General features: G+C 39.8%; 1 protein-coding gene across 7 annotated transcripts in view; it reads left to right on the top strand.

Annotated features, from left to right (window-relative positions):
- Positions 1-13,653, top strand: part of NXPE3 (neurexophilin and PC-esterase domain family member 3) — a 48,256-nt gene extending 34,603 nt beyond the window's left edge. For all 7 annotated transcript variants that reach the window (XM_059392051.1, XM_059392053.1, XM_059392048.1 and 4 more), the window contains 2 exons: positions 9,733-9,939; positions 12,261-13,653. In XM_059392051.1, coding sequence (XP_059248034.1) covers positions 9,733-9,939; positions 12,261-12,811 — 758 coding nt within the window. In that variant the 3' untranslated portion in view covers positions 12,812-13,653. The remainder of the gene's footprint in view (positions 1-9,732; positions 9,940-12,260) is intronic.
- Positions 13,654-16,061: the final 2,408 nt, after the last annotated feature.

Here is a 16,061-nt window from a genome sequence, read left to right as displayed (position 1 = left end):
TTTTGCAGAGTAGATGTAAATAGCTATGGTGACTTTTAGGAAGAAAGGATGAATATTATTAAGGAAGCTTATGCAGATGGTAGGCTTAGTCCTTTTAGCTGCTGAAAGCATGTATGTATAGTCCCCCATACACAGATATTGCAAACACTGATGCCGCAGGGTCAGAGTATATAATACATGTGAATCTAGTCATATATGAAACATCATAAGTGGAAATACTTTTATTTGCCTGGGCCTCCCCCTCCGTATTATCCCCCACAGTCCTGCGCCCCTCACACTTGTGTCCGACACCTCAGGAGGCCCCGTCCCACTACCACATCTACCCTTCTCTGCCACAGTCTCAACCTTCTGCCTAGCCTGCCTTGTCCCTGGGTGTCTAATGGGATAGTCAATGACTGGAGCTTTGGATGGTTTATCTGCATCTGACAGGTCTTGGTGTTCAGCCAAGAAGTGGTTGTAGGTTTGTGATGTACTGTTCTGTTTAGAGAGAAGACAGATTTAGTAACCAGTGAGACTTTTGATGGATTTTTATTTTTATTTATTTATTTTTGAGATTTTATTTATTTACTACAGAGGGAGAATGAGTGTGGGAAAGGGCAGAGGGAGAGAGACAAGTAAACTCCTTTTTGAGCAGGGAGCCCTTTGCTGGGCTGGGTCCCATGCCCCTGAGATCATGACCTGAGCTGAAGTCAATCACTTGATGGATTTTTTTTCCCCCCCCCAGAAGGGAAATCTTTTTTTTTTTTTTTTTTTTGAAGATTTTATTTATTTGTCAGAGAGAGGGAAAGAGCACAAGCAGGGAGAGCAACATACAAAGGGAGAAGCAGGCTCCCTGCTGAACAGGGAGCCCAGTGTGGGACTCAATCCCAGGATACTGCTATCATGACTGGAGCTGAAGGCAGATGTTAAACTGATTGAGCTACATAGGCATCCCATCCCCTTGATGGATTTTTAGAGTAGGAAAGGAACCATAAATCAATAGGAACATAATAGCCTGGCTTTGAGAAGACCATCTCAGAGCTGGAACATAATTGGAGAGAAAAGAGAAGGGCAATTGCTTTATATAATTAGACCCAGTTTAGGAGAACTTCTCTGCAGTTCACACTTGTTACCAGCAGGGTGCACTCATGGGCTAGCATCCTTCTCTTCCTCCCTCTTTTTTTTTTTTTTTTTTAAGATTTTTATTTATTTATTTGACAGAGAACACAAGTAGGCAGAGAGGCAGCAGAGAGAGAGAGAGAGAGAGAGAGAGAGAGAGAGAAAGAGAGAGAAGCAGGCTCTGCACTGAGCAGAGAGCTCAATGCGGGGCTCGATCCCAGGATCCTGGGATCATGACCTGGGCCGAAGGCAGAGGCTTTAACCCGCTGAGCCACCCAGGCACCCCTCTTCCTCTCTCTTTATCTTCCTCCCTTCTTCCTTCCTTCCTCTTTTTTTTTTTTTAAACACTGTTTTTTTGGTTTTTAGATCATTTTAAACTTACATATGAGTTACAGAAATAGTACAAAGTTCCTGTACAGCCTACACCCAGCTTCCCCTTATGCTAACATCTTATATAACCACATAATACTTTCAAAACTAAGATTTTAACATAAATATAATATTATTAACTACACTGTAGGGTTTGTTTAGATTTCATTATTTCCACTCATGTCCTTTTTCTTCCAGAATCCAGTGCAGGATCCCACATTGCATTTAGTCACCATGTTTCCTTAGTCTTCCCTCTATGACATTATCTTAGGTGACTCTTAACTTTGAAGAACATTGGTCAGATATTCTTTAGAATGTTTCTAGCTTTGGATTTGTCTAATGTTTTCTAATGATTGGAGTGAGACCATGCATTTTTGGAAGAACAGAACAGAAATGCTGTGTCCTTTTAGGAGAGGACATGATATTGATAGGTATTGTTAACGATGTTACCTTTGATCATTAGGTTCACATGGTGTCTGTCAGGGTTCTCTCTTCTTTATATTTATTCTGTATTCTGGAGAGATGCTTTGAGATGGTGGAAGGCTGAATAATGGCCCCAAAGATATCCAGATCTTAGTCTTTCAAATTTGTGAATGTTGCTGTCTATGGATGGTAAAGGAAACTTTGCATGTGTGATTAAGTTAAGGGTCTAGAAATGGGGAGAGATTATCTGGATAATCTGAGTGTCCCCTAAGTGCAACCACAAGTATCCTTTTAAGAGGGAGGCAGAGGGAGATTTCATACAGAAGCAGAAGGCTGTGTGACAACGGAAGCAGGGAGAGACTTGAAGATGCCCAGCTGCTGGCTTAACATGTGGAGAAAGGGGCCATGAGTCAGAAAACACAGCCCTAGAAGAGGCAATGAGACAGATTGCTCCCTGGCTCCTCCTGAGAGAGCATGGCCTTACTGAGACCTTGGTTTTGGCCCAGTTATATGGAATTTGGACTTCTGGCTCCCAAAATGGAAAGAGAATCAATTTGTGTTGTTTTAAGCCACTAAATATGTGGTAACTTGCTATAGTAGCCACAGGAAACTACTCTCCAGATGTCTCTATATTAAAACAGGATGTAAATGCCTGTTTCTGCTTACACTTTCACCCACTAATTTTTACATTCATTAGTAGATCTTGCCAGTAGCAATTATTTCTGTAGTATGTAATCCTCATTTTTTAATCTCTCATTCCTAAGACAGTTATTAATTGGAATTTTTCCGTAAGAAAGAGTTTTCCCCTTTTTCTTGTTTGTTTAATTATGGCATTACAGGCTTATGACTCATGATTATTTATTTCATTCTTTTTTTTTTTTTTAAGATTTTATTTATTTATTTGACGGATAGAAATTGCAAGTAGGCAGAGCAGCAGGCAGAGAGAGAGAAGAGGAAGCAGGCTCCCTGATGAGTGGAGAGCCTGATGCAGGGCTCGATCCCAGGACCCTGGGATCATGACCTGAGCTGAAGGCAGAGGCTTTAGCCCACTGAGCCACCCAGGCGCCCCTATTTATTTCATTCTTTAGGTTATTACTTAATTCAATTGTTATTTGTTTTGTTGCTCTAATTGCTCCGGTTTTGGCAATTGGGAACTTCTTCCATTAGGCTCCTGTGCCCCTTTGACATGCTGTCATTCCCTGCCCCCCCCCCCCCCCCACCCCCAGTGTAAGCACTTCCTTATTTTCTGGCCCCACAATATATTTCAGACCCATCTTGTATTTTCTTTGCCCTGGTCTTGGAAAGGTTTGTAGTCTTTCTACTTTTATTATTTTACTTATGAATCCTTTTTTCGAAGGCTTTTATTCCTTACCAGCTCTTTAAATGTATTAGTTAACTTATTTTCCTACAAGTTAAAATTATTCTAAGAAGCATATTTAGTCTGTTGAATTGTTCAAGATTACCTGTCTACCCCCAAGCGTAGGTATAATTCTAGTCAAATTAAGGAACCATAGGGACAAGATCTGGTTTCTGACAGGCTTTCCCAGTGTCAGAATTGCTGTTGACTTTTCATTAACACCTGTCCTATGGTCCCTAGACCATCATAGCCTAATAAAAGCCTTCATGGCTTCTAACCTCACCAACTAAACTAGAGCTCATTTTTGGGGGAGCTTACTGGGAGTTTGGGATAAAACTAGATCAAATAGCAATAGAATAAACACTCACATCTTTGTAGCCCTTTGCTATTTTATCTTTTGAGGGGTATCTTACACACAATAGAATGCATGGATTGTAAATATATAGTACAATGGAAATTTGCATTTATATATGTCTTTGTAACTGTGGTAGTTCACTTCTAAGATGACTCCCAGGGACCCATGTTCGTATATAATTCTTTTTCTCTCGAGTGTGGAAAGGACCTGCAGATATGATAGGATATCACTCCAATGATTTGATTATGTAACAAAGTTGACTTTAAAAAAATATGCTACCCTAGGTAAACCTGACCTAATTGGATAAGCCCTGAACAGGAGCCAGGTTCTTCTTGAAGAGAGTTGAAATGTGAGAAGGCTTCCATGTAAGGGAGATACTTTGTTACTGGGTCTAAAGGTGGAGGAGACCATGTGGCCACAAAGGTAGGCAGGATCTAGGAACTGAAGGGCATTCCCTGATTGATGATCACCAAGCAAACAAGAAACTCAGTCTTAGAACCACAAGGAACTGAATCTGGCCAACAATTATTTTTTTTATTTTTTATTTTTTTAATTAACACATAATGTATTATTTATTTCAGGGGTACAGGTCTGTGAATCATCAGTCTTACACAATTAAGAGCACTCACTGTAGCACATACCCTTCCCAATGTCGATTACCCAGCCACCCTATCCCTCCCTTCTACCCCAGCAACCCTCAGTTTGTTTCCTGAGATTAAGGGTCTCTTACAGTTTGTTTCCCTCCCCAGTCCTATCTTGTTTCTTTTTCCTTCCTTACCCCCCACAACCCCCTCACCCTGTGTCTTACAATCCTCATATCAGAAAGCTCGTATGATAATTGTATTTCTCTGATTGACTTAATTCACTTAATGTAATAATACCCTCTAGTTCCATCCACGGCGTTGCAAATAGCAAGCTTTTGTTTTATTTGATGGCTGAATATATTCCATTATATGTGTGTGTATGTGTGTGTGTGTGTACACATACTGCATCTTCTGTATCTGTTCATCTGTTGATGGACATCTAGGTTCTTTCCATAGTTTTGGCCAAAAATTTGAATGAGCCTGGAAGCAGATTTCTCTCATCTTCGGAAAGGTGCACAGCCCTGCTGACAGCTTGATTTCACCCTGTGAGACTCTGAGAAGCCTGCTGTGCCTTGCCTTGGACTCTTGACAGAACTCTTGATAATAAATGTCCCTTGTTTTTGAGCTGCTTAAGTTTGTGGTGGTTTGTTACACAGCAATAGAAAATGAATTAAGGGACGCCTGGGTGGCTCAGTTGGTTGAGCGGCTGCCTTCGGCTCAGGTCATGATCCCAGCGTCCTGGGATCGAGTCCCACATCGGGCTCCTTGCTCCGCAGGGAGCCTGCTTCTCCCTCTGACTCTGCCTGCCTCTCTGCCTGTGCTCGCTCTTGCTCTCTCTCTCTCTGACAAATAAATAAATAAAATCTTTAAAAAAAAAAAAAAAAAAAAGAAAATGAATTAAGTGTAACTACCACCCACATGAAGATACAGAATGTTTAAGTACATATAGAATATTTCCAACATTCCAGTGTTCTGTGTATTTAGAAATGATTGAGACTACTAATACTACTATAGTATTAGACTTTAATGACAGCCCTTCAAAACAACTAGTAATTTAACCATTTTGTAGATAATGAGACCAAGTTCCAGAGACTCATTCAGTTTGACATCTACAGGGGATTAAGAAGATGAGAGTTTAAGTGATTTCTGGGGTCTCACATTGGGGAGGTGGAGCCAAACATAAACCAGAGCCTCTGACTCAGGTCTGGCCCCTTTTCTGTGTCTCTTAACCCTGCTTGGGAGGTATGGTGGAGGACATCTTGCTGTTTGGGTTTGTCTGCAGTAGTGGAATCCATCAACTCTCTAAAATCTATGCATCCAAATGATGGAGTGAATGATGAAACACTGTTGGATGTTGGTGAAAACCAGACTGGTGCTGTAATGGATGACACGTCACTCTGTTGTTGATGTGGTAGCGTAGCAAATTGGACAAAACTATTTTGAAGACAAGCGCTTTCAGTTGTTGGAAAAAATACTTCCTACAGAATACATTTTATTTGGCTAATTTAGAAAATCAAAGGGCTCATATCCTCCATATAAAATCTAACTGATACCATTTGCGGGTAGGAAGCCCACTCCCACAACTGTATCTGTAGTATAATGTATGCCTTTGTAAACAGTATAGCCCTGACCACTAGCTGTCCCTACAACTCTTTGAGAAACTTTGGCAAGTCACTCTGTGACATACTTTCTTCACCTTTAAAAGATATTTAGACTAAAAAAAAAAAAAAAAGATATTTAGACTAGCTATTATTTGAAGTCCTTTTCAACATTCTTTAAGTATGTAGGTATTTCTACCTATACCTATTTATAGCTTTCCTCTGTAAAATGCTTAGCTTTTGGAGGACTAAAGTATAAAGAAAAAAAACTAAATTCCCAGGATTTCCTAGGGGGACTCAAGGGTAAAGTCACACTCAAGCTCCAGTAATGACTGTGTAGCCAGGACCTTCTCACAGTCCCAGCACTTGACAGGGTATCCCTAAACAGCTCCACACACGCCGTCCTCATTTCTTGTCTCCTTGAGGTGACACCCTAGTGTTCCTGTGCCCACTGTGTTCCCTAATGCAAGGAATTGTTTGATTCTTTTTCTTCTCTGTCTTGTCTTGTTTTTCCTTTCATGAACTGTACATTCTCCTTTGGCCTACTTTTTCCTTTTCTTTGTTCTGTAGGTAATACCATGCCGAAAAATTAAGGGACTTGTGCATAACATGTACTTACACACACCTCCCACCCTTAATTCACACTGTATCTCTCACCCAGCTCTTTCTAGATAGTTTAGGGAATTTTTTTTCCCTCTGCATTTTCTCTCTCATTTTGTCTCATTTGTGGCCCAAATAGCCCTCGTTTTAAAAGGCTAATGAATGACATGGGATGACACCCTTTGGAGGAAAATATAAGCTACAGGTTTTTTTTTTTTTTTTTTTTAAGATTTTATTCATTAATTTGACAGACAGAGATCACCAGCAGGCAGAGAGAGGGGGGGAAGAAGGCTCCTCACCAAGCAGTGAGCCCAGTGCGGGGCTCAATCCCATGACCCTGGGATCATGACCCGAGCCAAAGGCAGAGGCTTTAACCCACTGAGCCACCCAGGCGCCCCCAAGCTTTGATTTTTAAAAAGAAGCCAATACTGTTTAGAGAAGCAGGGACCTTACCTGCAAGTAATCGAAACTATTCCTTCTGATTTTGCATAAAGATCTTCTCTGTCTTTATAATGACCTCCAGGAAAACTTCTTCCTTCATTGTTAGTATTTAAGATAACTGTAAAATTAAGTAATAAGTAATTTTTGTTTTAAAATTACTTTAAAAAATATTTTATTTATTTATTTGTCAGAGATTGAGAGAGAGCACACAAGCAGGGGGAGCAGCAGGCATAGGGAGAAGCAGACTCCCTGCTGAGCAAGGAGCCTGATGTGGGACTCCATCCCAGGACCCTGGGACCATGACCTGAGCCGAAGGCAGATGCTTAACCAACTGAGCCACCCAGGCATCCCAAAATTACTTTTATTCCACATGCATAGTACATTAGGGTTATATATTCAATTTTAGAGACTTTCATATTTTATGTGAAAATTCTGAGATCCAAGAAATGCTGACTTTGAAACAACTTAATACTCATTAAAGTCTTATTAAAATAGGAAAGGTGTTGGGATGCCTGGGTGGCTCAGTGGATTAAGCATCTGCCTTCAGCTCATGTTATGATCTCAGGGTCCTGGAATCGAGCCTCACATCAGGCTCCCTGCTCAGCAGAGTATGCTTTTCCCTTTCTTTCTCCTTCTGCTTCTCTCCTCTGCTCCTGCTCTTTCTCAAATGAATAAATAAAATCTTAAAAAAAAAAAAAAAAAAAGGAAATGTGTTTGTTTCAGCTGACCATAAGAGGGCAATGCAGGTTCATGTATTTTACTTTAAAAATATGCTCTGTTATCTAGTGCTGCATGTGTAAAGAATCAGTGGCAGGTTCAGTAATTGATTTGCTTTGCTTGACTTAACTCTGGTAATAAATATTTGAATGGAAATGGTAATTGTTTCCTGTGTGATATATGCTTTTCTTTATAACATGTATTTGACATAGAATAGCCAAGTCTCCTAAATTAACCATGGTAAAAATGGTAACTTCAAAATCACTCTTAATTCCCAGTCTAGTAAATGTTTTCTTTGGGGCCCAGGTGTCTTCTCTAGAGCTCTCTGCCTTTGTAAGCTTGACGTGCTGATGTAATGAGGGAGCTTTAGGCAGGTTGTGGTAACATAGGAAAGCCACACTTGGTGACATGGGGAGAAATTGTTTTTGAATAAGCCAGATAAATATTTACCCGCCCTAGTTTTCCTTTGACAATCACATTCTCCAAGTAAAGTTTTTATTTTCCTCCCTCCCTCTCTCTCTCTCTTTCTTTCTTTCTTGTAAAGTTTTAAAAAAAAAATGCTGTTTACCTTTCTGCTTAGGCCCTGAACCTTCAAAGAATTAGCAGCTGCCTAAGTTAAAAGATGAAATTTGCACTATCTATCAAATAGGGCATCTTCTTTGAAGAGAATAAAACCAAAATGATTTTGTGTAATATGAATAATATCAATATGATAAACTGAAAATGGGCACAAATACGGGACTCATAGTTAAATTGCTGAGTCGTATAAACATTTGGATTTCAAATTGTGGTTTAACAGGTGAGACTGCAGAATTACTGGATTATGATAAGGTTGGAGACTTGGGGTGTGTAAGGAAGTGATGTCAAGTAATTGGTGGTTTTTGAAGACTGTAGATTCGAATAAGTGTTGGAAATGAATACGTGTACAGCTTCAGGAAGAAAGCCAAACAGAAAATGGCTGCCATCTACAACCATATTCTTTTGAGGGGTGATGTTGCACGTGGTCTCTGGGGCTCACCAGCCTGGATCAGGTCTTGGCTTTGCCACTTATGAGCTTTGGGTCTAGGTCAAGCCACTTAGCTGTTTTGAAAGGTAGGGGTAACAATAGCACCTACCTCTTAAAGGTTTATCATGAGCATCGAATGAGATAATATGTTTAATTGCCGAGTAAACTCACAAGAAATATTTGCCATCCCAGTCTGTCTATTTTGAAGCATGTAAAGTGCGTTGTTTCTGCAAAAGCATTTTCCGAGGGAGGTGTTAGGGCAGAAGGATTTGACTCTCCCTCTGAAACGTGTGCTGGCACTTGTGTCATCATGTGTAGTGAGTACACTTGTGTCATCATGTGTAGTGAGTATAAAATGGCTGCTCCATTTTATCTTATTTTACAAAGATTTTATTATTTGTCAGAGACGGGGGAGAGAGAGAGCGCACGCGCGCACAAGCCGGGGGAGCAGCAGGCAGAGGGAGAAGCAGGCTTCCCACGGAGCAGGGAGTCTGATGTGGGACTTGATCCCAGGACCCCAGATCATGACCTGAGCTAAAGGCAGACAATAAAGCGACTGAGCCACCCAGGCACCCCTGCTGCTGCATGTTAAATACTGTTCATTGTGCAAAAAGACCTTCTGAGCCTTCTGTGTTCTGGGGAATAATTCCTTAGAGTGTGTACATTTGGTTTGTTCTCTGTATTGAGTGGTGGTTTTCTGAATTCATATTTGATTATAGGACCCATAGGTTAAAACTTCCCTTTTAATAGGCTGAGCAAGAGACTGATCTAGCTATACAAATATAAAATATAAATTTAAGATGTGACTTACCTCATAGGCTTTTGTATGAGAAACTTAGTCTGGGATAATACTGGACAGTATTTATATCTACACATTTCCATGATATTTGCCTGCTTTTATTTTTGGCATAATCAGAGAGGAATGCTCAAGGTCCCCTTTTCCCCTTCTGTCCACCAAAACCCTCACACACAGTTCAGATCTTCCTATTTTTGTGCGAAGGAGAACCTTTTGTAGCAAGGGGAAAGTCTGGGATTTCTCTGAATTGTGATGACAGTAAATCTTACCCATATACAAGCAGGCTAACAAATATAGGGGCATAATTTTGTTTCTTGGGGCATTTTCCATGTAGAGTTTGTTGGAGGAGACTTTCAGAATATCTTATTTTTTTCCTTTTTCTTTTCAGAAACTAACAATCTAGAAATATCACAAGGCTCAGGAACTTTTCCTTCTGGATATTATTACAAAGACCAGTGGAGGCCCAGAAAGTTTAAGATGCGCCAGTTTAATGACCCTGACAACATCACAGAATGCTTACAAAGAAAAGTGGTGTACTTATTTGGAGATTCAACAATCAGGCAATGGTTTGAATACCTTACTACGTTTGTTCCAGGTTGGTACTTAACATTTTATTTTACAGCTCTTTTCCACTTACACAGAATCAGCTTGCTTCACTCCAGTGCCTGAGGAAGGGCACCAGCCAAGGAAGTAGTTATTTCTCTGTAGGACTAAAGAGGTATCCTAACCCTGAAGAGCTGTGTGATGGTTTCTGATCCATGGTGGAGTTGACGCATTGATGGAAGCACTGGGTCCTTGGTGAAGTTTCAGACCACTGATTAGCTGTGTGATCTTGGACATGTTATTGACTTAATGAAGGACTTCTCCATCCTTCATTTCTTCACACACGCAATGAGGCAGTGGGACGGTGTTACCTTACAGCAGACCTTTACTTTTGCTGTTCTGGGCTCTACAACAGAAGTGGACATTTCCAATCATTTCTCTCCTAGTTGTTTGGTCAGACTCCAAGTTTGTAATAGATTTCACCGGAAGGAAGCAGACAAACTTACTGTGGTCCATTTTAATGCATCCATTCAGCAAAACCTTCCCAGTGTCGTCCGTTGGGCATACCATTGGTATGATTCTGAGATGAGCGGGCTCCTACTGAGGGAGTCTTGATCAGTCCCAGCATTCTTAGCATCCCGATTTCACTGCTGGGCTCTGGGGGTGCTATCCAGACTCAGAATAAAGCCCCACTCACTGGAGAGCCATCCTTTATTCAAGGGCCTTTTCCTCCTCGTGGAAGGTGTGTGGATGGGGTTAGGAGGGATGAGTCCCGGGTAACAGCACTAAAGCCCCTGCTTACAATTTAGAGAGCTGACAAGTAATTCTGTGGTAACTATTTTTGAGGGCTGTGTATGGCAGGGCTTTCCACCAAGCACAGTACCCTAGTTTTGTTGTGAGTTGTTGTTGGTATTTTTTTCATCTTTTTTTTTTTTTTTTAACATCAACGTAGTTTCAGACTTAATTTTTAGAAGGAAAGGAAGAAGTAGATATGATCCCCAAAGTAGAAAGTTAATTCCAGTTTTCGTTTTGCTTGTTTTTTTGAAATAAGCATAGCCGAATTTAGTCAATAAAACATGAATTAAAAACGAGAAAAAGAGATATAATTTGTATGGCATAATACTAAATGTGTTTTGATGCTGGCTAGGCAGATTCCTCCAAGAATCTGTAGTTGTTTGTTTCTTAAGTTCTAATGACGTAGCTCATTATTTTCTTTCATCGGAGTGATCACATTGAGTGTCTTGTTTTCCACTATATCCTTTGCAGACAGATTTTCACCTGATAAAGCCTCGTGTCAGTGCTTGATCTTAATCAAAAGAAAAATTGGTAGCTTGAGTTCATTCAACTTAAGTGGGGCCAAATGCTAAGTAGTAATGAATCAGATAGGAAAATCTAAAAGAGGAGCCTGAGACTGTAGGAGAGAAAAGTGACACCTTTAACCTGTAAGAAGAATGTACGCCAATTATAGTGTGATGTTACTTCTTCAGAATTGACAGTGTACCTCTTGAGATCAAGGACTGTTGACTTACCCATCTGATCCTTGCTGGTTCATGGCACTGAGTAGGTGCTCAGAAGTGCTGATTGACTTGGGTTGCCAGAAGTTACTTAGTCTGTTCTCTGAAAGGCACTTGTAGGAGCATTTAAGTATATGAGACAGGTCCTCTTCCCTTATGGGGCTTATGTTAAGTGATGAATTGTATAGACAGAGTTTTTTAGGGTTAACCAAAGAGAAATAATCACTGATTCCTGGGACCTTCAGAAGATCTCAGAGGAGATAAACTCTGAAATACCACTTAGACAATTGGGAGGAAGAAGGGAATTCTAACTTGTACAGCTGTCTTTGTTATTCTTGTGACAGAGATAGACATTCTCTAAGGTATTATTATGATTTTCCATCCATAGGGTGAAATAGAAAGTCAAAAGAAACAGGGTTGCTCCTTTCTTTCATGTATTGCAAAAAGAGGTATTTGGTTACTATTATATGTTCTTAAAAAAGCAGAAGTTAGAGCCCTTGTCCTAGAAGAAACAGTATTTGTCCATTAGAAGAATAATGTGTAAATGCCAAGTTGATTTTTCAGATATTCAACAGTAGGTGCAAACAGGAAGATACCTTGGCCTAATGGTTAGAGGTAAAGAGGTTATTTTGCTTCTGAGGTGTACAGACAGGTATCACTGATAGTTTAAATAATAAATATGTTAGACTAAAGGTCTATTGAGGCCAGTGAAATAATTATTCCCCTTACACTTGTACCTTTTCGTTATGCTTTCTTTTAAGAAAAAGTTCTTTTAAGCTGCAAAGTATAGAATGAACATAATATATGTGCTTGGTTTTATGAATTTGAGTTTTATGAATTTGAGTTTTCTTTGTTTCAGATTTAGTGGAGTTTAACTTGGGTAGTCCCAAGAATGTGGGTCCTTTCCTCGCGGTGGACCAGAAGCACAACATCCTGCTCAAATATCGCTGCCATGGTCCACCCATCCGTTTTACAACTGTCTTTAGCAATGAGCTCCATTATGTGGCCAATGAGCTGAATGGCATCGTGGGAGGGAAGAACACCGTGGTTGCCATAGCTATATGGTCTCATTTCAGCACCTTCCCCTTGGAAGTGTACATCCGGCGGCTCAGGAATATCCGTCGAGCCGTGGTCCAGCTCCTGGATCGAAGCCCTAAGACCGTTGTAGTCATTCGAACAGCCAATGCCCAAGAGCTGGGGCCCGAGGTGAGCCTTTTCAACAGTGACTGGTACAATTTTCAGCTGGACACCATCCTCCGGAAGATGTTCTCAGGGGTTGGAGTGTATCTCGTTGATGCCTGGGAGATGACCTTGGCTCATTATTTACCCCACAAGCTACATCCAGATGAAGTTATTGTGAAGAACCAACTGGACATGTTCTTGTCCTTTGTGTGCCCCGTGGAGACCTAGCCCGCCCTGGAGGGGACTGGAGGAATCACATTACCTGTGTTATAGGAAGTTTATGGCTGGCCCCATGGAGAGATAGCTGCTAGTGACATGTACAAAATTTCAAAAGGAACTGGACTTTATATGAGACTTCTAAGGAGCTTAGAAAATGCAGGTTGCATTTATATCTACCTACAGGATTTTTTCCCAATCTTTACATAGCCATTGGAGAATCATTATTAACAACATCTACGCACTGTATTCCTCTTGTAACCAAAGATGCTAATGAGTGTATTTGAATTAGCCTCTCTTGAGAGGAGAGAGTACTGTGCTAAAAACTATGAGACATATTCTTACCTAAATGGTTGGTAGTGAAGTTTTTGTAGCTTATCTGGTAAAGGAGAATGAGCTTATCTGTATGAACAGCACAGTTGATCCATCTTTGGTGGGATGAACTAATGAGGCTTCTGGTCAGTGCCCCCTGTAACACACTGAAGACTGCTGTGTCTTGGGAGTTTCTCTTGATGATCCACCTTTTCTGAGTTGCTTTTCAGGCTGGAATCCTTGCTCAGATGTTTCTAGTGAGAATATTTATAATATTCTGCATTTATCTAGAAAAGAAGCAAAAGGAAAGTATGAAAACAGTACAAAAAATCTGTGTGTCCAATTGATACTTGCACTGGGGGGTTGTTACTTATTTCAGCTGAATTTTACATGATGAATACTTTAAAATCATCACTTTTGGAACTGGAAGGGGCAATCTATAAATGGAAATTTATTTTTGTGTTTTGAAGTTTGAGGGTTTTAAGAACTGCATTTTATGTAAAGATTGTTTATTATAAAGTTGTAGAAGTTACTTGCATCAATTTCAAGTGTTTCTTTTTTGGTTGTTATTCTGAATTGCATACCAACATTAGAAATTAAAATCTAATTAGAATCTAAAGTTCAATATTGAGATCTAGAACAGGTTTTATTGATTTGAATGTAAGGTACACACATTCTCTCATGCTTGGAAGTAAAAAGCTGCTATTCCTACTGCTATCTTAAAATAATTGAGTTATTGACTTTACTTGACTGTCCTTACCTTATTAATTTAGATGAGTTTAGGTTAACTTGGGGCCTTTTAGTAAGTATAAGTACTCTTTTCCGAGCCACAATAGGTTACAATCTAGTTTTAGTTATCCATAAAGGGACAGATGAAGAGACTGGGGAAGCTTTAGAGATGAAGACAGTTGCTTAAAGCATGAAAAAGAATACACTCTTAGGAGAGTGGGCCAAAGAATTTGGAGTTTTAACTTAGAACAGAGAGTGTAAGATCTTCCTTCTTAGCCTTGAGGACCACCTTCAGTTTATAAAATATATATATGGGGCAAGGAGATTTTAAATTATTTTCTGAGTCTAAAGAGGACCAACAAGTAGTTAAAAATATTAAGAAAGCTTAATTTTAATGGTCTTGAAGCTTTAGAGTGTCTGAGAATCACCTGGAATATTTGATAAAAATACAGACTTAGGGCTCATGCTTCTGGCAATTGTGGAATCAACCTTTGTTTCAGTTGTCCAGTGATTGATGCAATAGTAGTATTCTATACTTTGATAAAAACCAACTAAGGGAAGAAGGAAGATAGAACTAAGGAAATAATATAGCTTGTCTATTATTTCAAGAGCTTATTCCTTAACATTTAATTATGATCATGATCTAGTAGCCTAGGTGATATTAGGTACCTTTTATAGATGAGGAACTCAAGTTTGGATTTGAACCAAGGTATGTGAGAAGTACATAGCCCTTTTCAACTACAACTTGTTGGACTTTATAAAGAGAGATTCTCTTTTTCACAAAAGAACTTTTTGAGCATTTTCTCAAAGATTGCTGGAGGAGGCCGAGGCTTCATCTTCTTAGGAGAATTATGGTTTCCACTGCCTCTCCAGGGCTTTGACATAATGCTTTTATTATTATTTTTTAAGATTTTATTTGTTTATTATTAGAGAGACAAAACAAGTGGGAGGAGGGGCAGTGGTAGAAGCAGACTCCCCACTGAGCAGGGAGCCCGATGTGGGACTTGATTCCAGGACCCTGGGATCATCATCTGAGCTGAAGGCAGAAGCTCAACCAACTGAGCCACCCAGGTGCCCTGGAGTGATGCTTCTTGTTTGTGCAGATGATTTCTTGTGAGATCTCATCCAGTTTCTGTTACTTTTTGATATAGTTATATAAGGCCCTAAAGATTTGATGACACAATTTCTTGAAGTATTCTAATTGACTTTGTCTCTTTACTAATTTACCTGCCTTCAAGAGGAAGGTAAATTTTCCTTTCCAGAGAGAGGTGTGTGAGCTGGGGGAGGAGCAGAGAGAGGGAGAGAAAATCTTAAGCAGGCTCCACACCTAGCATAGAACCTGATGTGGGGCTTGATCTTACAACCCTGAGATCATGACCTGAGCCAAAATTAAGAAGACAGATGCTTATGGGTGCTTAGGTGGCTCAATTGGTTAAGTGTTTGACTCTTCCTGGGAGAGAGTCCTGCTTTGAGCCCACACTCAGTGGGGAGATTGCTTGAGATTCTCTGTCCTCTCCCTCTATTCCCGGCCCCAACCACCACTCAGGTTCAGTCTCTCCTTCTAAAAAACGAATAAATCTTTAAAAAAAAAAAAATAAGATGCTTTAACTGACTGAGCCACCTGGGTATGCCTCTAACTTGTCTTTATATTCTCTGGCCTTAAAAAGGATTTTATTTCTTATTTAAAGAAAGTGCAAGTGAGGGGAGAGGGAGAGAGAGAATCTCAAGCAGATTCCATGCTGAGCGTGGACCCCAACTCAGGGTTTGATCTCACAACCATCAGATCATGACCTGAGCCAAAATCAAGAGTCCCATGCTTAACCAACTGAGCCACCCATATGTCCCTCCAAAAATGTGTTTAAGTGTGGAGTTTGGAGTAATATTTTAATTTCTTCTGAAAAGTTTAATTTAGGCCAGTAACACATAGTTGTGAATATTAGCATTCCAGCCAAATAATATAATATGTTATATATATTTTCCTTTATAAATATAAAGGGCATCGTTATTTGAGAACTGTAAAACCTAGACAAAAATCTCTAGATAGAATCCATAATTCTATCATCTGAATGTGATAGGCATAGCATTCTGATATATTTTCTTCCAGGTTTTTTTAAAACCACATAGCTAAAATCACAGGTAATATGTAATTTGTATCTTTTTAAAAAATTTAACATACAAATATTTTCTAGTTAGTCTTCATAACTGAATTATAAAAGTCTGC

Source organism: Mustela nigripes, chromosome 2, assembly GCF_022355385.1.
Source record: "Mustela nigripes isolate SB6536 chromosome 2, MUSNIG.SB6536, whole genome shotgun sequence".
Classification (NCBI taxonomy): domain Eukaryota; kingdom Metazoa; phylum Chordata; class Mammalia; order Carnivora; family Mustelidae; genus Mustela; species Mustela nigripes.
Note: the sequence above shows the minus strand (reverse complement) of the source record. Positions and strands in the feature narration are given on the sequence as shown.